The sequence below is a fragment of the Barbus barbus genome (genome assembly GCF_936440315.1).
Source record: "Barbus barbus genome assembly, chromosome: 13".
In the NCBI taxonomy this organism is placed as follows: Eukaryota; Metazoa; Chordata; class Actinopteri; order Cypriniformes; family Cyprinidae; genus Barbus; species Barbus barbus.
Genome location: NC_136741.1, coordinates 5,779,869 through 5,788,200, shown reverse-complemented (window position 1 = coordinate 5,788,200; position 8,332 = coordinate 5,779,869). Strand labels below are relative to the sequence as shown.

The following is an 8,332-nucleotide window of genomic DNA, read 5'->3' as shown; positions in this document are numbered from 1 at the left end:
TTTATACTTGCAGAGTCATTTATACTATGTAGTACATTTTCATGTGCGCATTATATTAAACAAAATATTAAACTCACACTTGTTATAGATGCTAAATCATATTAGTTAATTTTCTTTAATCATAATATCATAATTAAATGCAATTATTAGTAAATTATTAAAAAAAAATGGTGGATGGTGCCAGTTTTTTTTTTTTTTTTTTTTATTAATTTATTTTATTTAAAAAACACAATTAAGCAGTAAATTACATTTTAAAAATAACTTCTAAAAAAATCTAAAAACCTTTAAATATAAAATGTAACTAATGTGACTTTTCAGCTTTTTATTCTTCAATGTCACATGATCCTTCAGAAATCATTCTCTCATTTGGTGTCAATGTAACATTTCTTATTATTTTTAATGTTGAAAACAGATGTGCTGCTTAACATTTTGTGGGAAACCGCTTTCAAAAAGAAATAAAAAAATCTTACTGACCCCAAAATTTTAAATAGTAGTTTGCTGTTCGACAAACTTTTCCAAATGCAAGTCAGTGTCAGCAAATGACATTTACAATCTATTTTAAATATACTAATATGCAATTATGTGATTTCTGCACTAAATGGAGGAGAAACTCAAGCATTGTCTTCCAATTTAAACGTAACGTTACTGCCCCAAAGCTATTGGCTGCCTCTGATCTGCATAAAGTTTTTGTCCCTCCCACCTCTCTTTCTGCGCCAGTGGACACGTACAGTATAGTCAAGAAATGCATTCAAGTGCGTGACTGTAAATGCAGCCAAGCATCATTTAGTAAAAGTTACAGTTCAAAATGCACTGCATAACAGAAGCGACCCTGTAAATATTCCATTTATATTCACCAGATAACACTAATCTTTCCGTTCATACCGAATACGAGCGTGCTTCCCAGAAAAACGTTTTCTTTATGCATGTGTTGCTGTTACTTTCATAGCAGCTTTACAAAAGTTTTCAATTAACCACATGACTCTAAATAAGTACTTTAAAGGTCAAGTTCAGCCGACCAAACTCATTCCAGTAATGAAAGCAAATTTCTTTCCAGTTAAATTAAAGAGATCTAGATGAAAGCTCAATTAAAGGAGCTCATCTGAAGAACACAATAGGAGTGCTGACAATGTGAGATGAGGACACCGAAGCGCTGTGTGCAAAGGAAAGTGTAAGACAAAGGCCTCTTTAGCCATAATTAGAATATGGCCTTCTTGGAGAATTAGTGGAGGAGAATCTTTTAACGGACTACATTCTACCATTGGCAGTCATATTAGTGCTGCAACAAAGACAGTCTTGGGAGCCCTATTTTCAGTCTGTTAATTGAATTGTGTGGGAATTGTTTTGCTGAAACAGTCTTGAAATAGGCAGCTGGCGGTGTTAGACAGTAACAGACATGTGAGTTGACACTGCGGATTACACAACAAAAGAAAAGGAAAAATAGCTTCTTGCTCACAAGCGTCCAATCATACACAAGTCTGCATGCTTACATTCCCCCGTCTGCACAAACACTGACACACACCATTAGCTCAAACACTCTCCTGTTCTTTGTCTTCACCTCTGAGCAGTCTCAAAGAACCGCGGATTCCACTCCTTGCCGAGATCCTCGTACAATCCCAAAAAATCCTGCTGCTATTGAGCAGAACTTCCGTCCAATCCCACCAGCTCAGAAGTGCATTACTGCACAGCTGGATGGAGAGCAGGGAACACCGAGTTCTCTAACAGGACGTGCAATGCCCTGGTCTGAGCTGTGAGCCTGTCGAAACGTCTACAAAAGAGACAGAGAATGAGAAAGAGGATAAGTCTGAGGCTTAATGCTAATGAAGGATTAAATACAACCATTGACTGCTGTTAAAATAATTAGAAAAAAGTCAAATAGAACATAAAGTGCAGCAGTAATCTGATAAAGCAATGCCAGCTGTACTCTGATCTCTGTAATCAGGTTGTGTCAGTCACACCGAATAATATTTTATGTCTTTAATAAAACCAGGTCATTTATATTTTAATCAATGCCACACAAGGTACTTTACAAAATATTTTTTGCACTTTGAAGTAACAGATCACTAATAGTCTTATATGATCAACTTAAGTTCACAATATTTTTGGGAAATGTGGCCAAGTCACTGTATTTAATCACAAAAGACTGATTTTGTGGTTTTATGATTTAACGGATGCTTTTTTTTTTACATTTAATTATCATAATTTAATGATCATATATTTTGAAAGAAAAAAATTGTATGACTAAGACTTTTTTAATAAACTTACAGTGATCATGTTTTCTTTAATCTCCTTAATTCTTCACATTTTCTTTAATCTCCTTAATTCTTCAATAACTTTTTCATCTATTGCTTTTCTGCCCCAAATAGAACCAGCCTCTGAGGATTTAGACGAAAACAAGTTGACACTATAAGACAGTGATTCTCAAACTGCGGTCCATGAAGGATCCCAAATGTTTCATGAGTTGATTGACAAATTTGAACAAATCCACTGATTAATAAACTCATAACAATGAATTAACAGGTTATGTGACCATTAATCTGTGATAAAGCATTTCTGTTTTCTCACTTCACTGTAAAAAAAAAAAAAGTTGAGCCGACTTAAAATTTTAAGGCAACCAGCTTCAGCAGATTTTTGAGTTCTCTCAACTTATTTTTGTAGGAGATTCTCAACTTTTTGTTGTATAAATTTAAAACTACAAGTTGAGAAAACTCAAAAATCTGCTGAAGCTGGTTGCCTTAAAATTTTAAGTTGGCTCAACTTTTTTTTTTTTTACAGTGTTCAATAATCAATAACTCACAGTTAAACACAACTGACTGTATTTTAGTGTTTATTCAATATTCTTATCTAGCGAAAGTAGTAGCAGTCTTAATATCAAATAATTTCACTACTTTGCATTGAGTGGATGTTGCCATTTACTTGTTTGTCTGTTTTATTAAATATCATTGTCAATTATTTTAAGAATTTGAGTTATGGGAGTTGCCATGTTTGATATTTTCTTACTGTCTGATTTTTTTTTTTTTTTTTTTACTGCCTCTGGTTACATGCAAGAAAAGCAAAGGGGCTTGGTTTTATTTTTTATTTGTTCATGCCAGACTGTTATATGAAGAGGACAGTTTGTGAATCACACCTGATATGGTATCTGATACAGACAGTACCCGATATGAATATGAAAAAATCTGCTCAATACTGTCTGCCACTTTGGAGGCATGTCTGTAAAATGTGCAGTGAGTGTGTATAGTTTATGATTGCTTTCAGTAATAAATGATCATAAACCTTTCAATGGTTTGGGCTTGGTTTTTATTTATTTCAATTTTTTTAAAGAAGTCTCTTATGCTCACTAAGGCTACATTTATTTGACCAGAAATACTGTAAAAAGTAATGTAATGAAATATTATTAGAATAAAAGATAACTGTTTAGTATTTAAAATGCAATTTATTCCTGTGATGGCAAAGCTATTTTAGACATTGGGTATCAACGAGGGATCATTTGGACACTACTTACTGTAAAACTATCGTTTACTGTGGTAGGTAAGGTAAGTGGTCAGCAAGTTGAAAAAAGTATAAGAATCACTGGTCAAGGATATAGCTCTTTATAATGATTGCAATACTTGTCTGAAAGTAACCAAGAGTATTAGCCTAAGTCAACAGGGTTATTAAAAACAAAACTGAAGGAACATCTAGAGAACACAAATAATGCACATCTGAGTGGCGCTTAAGTGAATAGATGGGTAACGAATTTAACTGACTTTAAAGGTTTGACAGAGTCCTGTGTCCTTATCCTGAGAACAAACAACAACTGGGTGTGACAGGAGAGGAGAGCTGTGAACAGTGTGTGCTTTGCTTATTCTGTTCTCAAGCTGACGGGCAGATAATTATGAATGACACGCCGCTTCACTCAGCACTCGCTCATGAAATGAAACACAGAGAAGCACGCAAGCTCATGCGTGGCAGTTCATTTAGATGTTTGACAGCACACACAGGGGTGAGAGAAGAAAAGTACCTATGCCGGAGACCGGAACCTGCACTGTGAATGTTGATCGGTAAACCGCTGATGCAAAACAAAATAATAAAGCAAACAAAAACAATTATGCTGCAACACACCTGAAATAAGTATAACACACACAAATATTTTGTGTCCCTGTGCTCTGGAAAATGCATGACTTGTTGGGTTTCCAACAATGATGCCTTGCAGTTGCATGCAATATAAGTGACACACAGGATGATGCATGTTTTCCCAGTATGCATTGCAATTGCTGGTTTTATAATTAGTGGTGCTTGCTAAGGCAGTTATCAGTATTATTATTGCTTACCCCTGCGGGATGACCCAGAACACCCTAGAAACAGCATACATTAGTTAAAAACCCCTGAGCACACCTTAGCAACTGCGTAGCAACACCCTGGCAAGCACCCAGACCATGCTAACAAGCACACACAAAATATCGTTTTATTGTGACACTGTTTAAAATGTCTTTATATTTTATAAGCTATGTAATCTTTGCACTAAAAAAATAAATAATAATAATTATATGGTGTTTGCTCATTTTATAGCCTACCCATGATGATTGATTACTGCTCCATTACAGGTTAAACGAGTTTTGCAGACATGTAAGACTACCAAGATTCGGATATTAAACATATGGCTCAAATGTCATTTGTTTTGCCTCGCACGCGCTAAATAGGCCTATCACTGCTAATATGTGCATTAAATATGAACAGTTCTTTGGTAGAATTCTGTCACATGAACAAATCAAACAATTTTTCACAACGCTTCAAATGACAAAGCCAAAAACGTATCAAATTAATTTATTTTAAGAAGATTAAAGTTTACATGAAAGCTCTTCAACCTTTTGCGTGTTCCAGAGTTTTTCTCTTGTGATTTGATTCAGACTCGCGATTCACAAAACGAATTGTTCAGACCGCTTTGCGAACCCGCATGACAGGTAAATGTAAAAGAGTCGACTCATATGATTCATTCAAACGAATCGGACATCCGCGAGCAGATTATATTTGTGTTATTCAGGCACAAAAGTAAGAAGTACGTCTGGAGAAACAAGTTAACGTATTAAATCGAGTAAAAGTCAACAGAAACATTTGTACTCAAGTAAAGTTAAACTGTATTTTTTGTCAAAGCTAATGACTTGAACAGTAAGTAAACATTGTAGGCTATTTCCCTTTACCGCCCGAGGTACTCTTGATATCTGCTTGTGATGCTGTATTACACGGCTCGGTACCCGCTACACCCTCTACAGCCAATCCGCGCCGCCGAAGCGTGTGCCCACCTCTCACCTTCATCATCCTCATCCTCACAGTCAGAGCCAGACAGTAGCCGAGCAAGACACTCTCAGACAGACCTCATATTTCCTCTCTCTAAAAGAGAGAGAGCGAGAGACAGCCTACTGAAGCCTCAGCATTTTTTTCTCTTCAAAGAAAGGAGTGATGAACATGATCAACTAGTGGCTCCGGACAGCTTTTCCAGGTCCATGCTTGGATCTTTATATCTTTTCATCTCAGCTTTGAGTTTCATCACTGCAACCGGACACTTCCACTTATCAAGTCAGTCCAACCGCACCGGTATCAGAGCACATACATACATGGGGATCATCGCAGCATTGCCCGGAAGATGTGTATCTCTGCCCCGCGGCTGAGATCTGTGTCGCCTGCGCTCGTCGTGGGATCGGATCCCTCGGTTCATGTCCCCGTGTTATTCCCGGTGAACTGAGATGGCTCTTTGCGCTGTGCTGCGACAGACACGCAGACCGCGGCAGGAGAATCGGGCACATGTAGTTTTAATTACAACCTATTGCTTTTTATGTATATTGCCAGTGAAGCAACTTTGCGCGTTCCCATCCTCGCTGAGCGACTGTCAAACACCCACCGGGTGGAACTGCTCCGGTAAGAGACCTCAACACGCTGCTCTCTTAACTCCCTCCAGCGCCCGTGCGCCTTATTTGCGCGCTTAGGATTCTAGCAAGTTTATCTTTTGCTAATTATTAATTGAACTGAGGCTTTTATTCAGAGTAACTCAACGCACACTTATTAGACGTTGAGTCTGTCTTCTGCAACCTGAGGTGTCTTGGTCAAGATTTATCACCCAGGAAAAGTAGCCTATAAATTGAGAGTTTGTGATGGAAATTGATTGTAATGAGATATAATAATAATTGCAAGAAACCCTCACCGTCATCAAGCAAAAACTAACATGCAACACCTCAAGTGTGTTGTCCTATTAACGAACAAATGACTCTTTCAATGAATCGCTCAAAAAGACTCACGAAACAAGTGTTATCGATTTTGCTCATCTTGAGTAAACTCACTGAATTGTTCAGAGCAGGTACAGAGTCAACATATGACTCACTCTCTGAACTGCAAGTGATTTAATTCAAACATAATTAGCACAAAACGTGTGTATTTATGATTCCTGACATTTAAATCAATATTGTTACTGACTGCAACATGTAGTAGATAGGCCTACATAGAGGGTGTCTTGTGTTTTTGTGATAATTCTATTTGAATTAAAATATATTAGAACTAATATTCTGCAAAAATAGAATTCAGTTCTGGGATCTATGCGATTTGAGCCCATTATAAAAGATCTACCTATTTTAAAATTACAACATTGGTAGCACATCTTATCAGCCTACTTATGTGTACTCTGTCAAGAATAATAAATAGCATCTTTGAGGCTTGTCACTATGTCAGTATCCTCAAAAGTACATCTTTGTACCTGTTTTAACCCTACATGGTGTAGACTGTATTAATAGTCCACCTTGAGAGTGCATATTAATACCTTAATCTGCTCATATGAATTCTTTTAGAGTAGAAGAGTGCTGTCCCAGTGATTAGCTACAGGTACTATTTTTAGTGTGGATTGGTTGTTGTAAGAGGTATAGCTCAGATTTTCAGTAGACATGCATGTTTTGAGTTAATTATTTCCAACCCCTATGTTTTCCCAGTAGGCATGTGTGCATGTGAAATCGGTGAGGGCAATTATCTGGCCCCAAACAAGTACATCTGGTGCTACTTTACACTATATCAGTGGAATAAATGTGGCACTGAAAGGGAGCGCTTGTCAGAGATACTTTGGGAACAAAGGGCCCCGCTGTGCAATTATGCTTCTCTTTAAATAGCTGTAGGGGGGCAACAGTCTACAAGAAATGACAAGAAACTCTACAAGAAACTTTAAAATTGGTAATCCAATTGAAAACCCAAATATTATATGAATTAATTAATTTAGAATACAGTGGCATTTTAACTAGTAACCTTTGGATTTCACTTAAAACAACCCACATTATCTTACACATTTTTTCCTCTCATGTAAATGTTGTTTTGAAGATGATTACATATTTTTACTGGAAATCAACACAAAAATATAAAAAAAGAAGATGATTTTTTTGCAGGTCTATGTAACTTCTATGCAGGAGTAGAGCACCTGACTTTGTGGGCCTTTCATCTGCAAATTTCTCTCTCCTTCACACTGTGAAAGACCATAGGGATTAGTTTAATCCTGCACCTCAGCGCTTTATTTCTCATTCCTTAGACACTCTGTACACTAGAGCCTATTTTGATTTTTGGTTGTGTGTGTGAGAGAGAGGGAGAAATAGAAAGACTGCGAGAGGGGAAGGTCTTCTGGGAGAGCTTGTCTGAGCTCCTGGGCTAATGAGGAAGTTGTGGTGCCCTATTTTGGGTTTCTTGGGGTTTTCCGTTCAGCTCTCTCTGTTTTATCCCACCTTTAATGCCATTATTGAGATTTAATCCAGTAGAGCACAGGAAGGATGCCACTACACAGTCAAGAAAAACGAGAAGGAAGAGAGTTCTCTCCTCTATTTATCTCGGTTCTGCCATCATTAGTTGGCTCAGAGGAGGCATGACTAATGTATGCCACCAGGAAGATGTTGCCGGGCTAATTGAATGGCTAACGCAAGAGTGTTTGTGATAAAATAATAATGCCGCTTGGCTCGTTCAGGGAGATAGAGCGAGTTGGTATTGAATGGTCGAGTGTGAGTTGTGTACCTGGAGGTGAGCAGGAGAAATAAAGGACAGTAATCAGAGACGTCCCTCCAGAGTGCACACTCATAAAGCTGAGTGGTTAGGAAGAGCACCATGTTTAAATATGCATGACGGCAGATGTTTCTGTTTTTCATTCTGAACATTGTTATTTCCTCTGTTCTACAATTCCTACACATAGAAAACAGGCAACGGTAACATGCTCACACACCTCAACAACATGCAGATGTAGAAACTTAGACATTAACAGGGAATCGAAATCTAAACGTGTAAATAAACTATTTTTGGTATCGTTATGATGTAAAATAAGAAATATTTGAGATTTTGCACTATT

At 37.3% G+C, this 8,332-nt stretch overlaps 1 protein-coding gene across 1 annotated transcript in view; it reads left to right on the top strand.

Annotated features, from left to right (window-relative positions):
• Nucleotides 1-5,211: 5,211 nt before the first annotated feature.
• Nucleotides 5,212-8,332, top strand: part of LOC306879305 (tomoregulin-2-like) — a 59,057-nt gene continuing 55,936 nt past the window's right edge. The window contains exon 1 of the mRNA XM_079432133.1: nt 5,212-5,889. Coding sequence (XP_079288259.1) covers nt 5,718-5,889 — 172 coding nt within the window. The 5' untranslated portion in view covers nt 5,212-5,717. The remainder of the gene's footprint in view (nt 5,890-8,332) is intronic.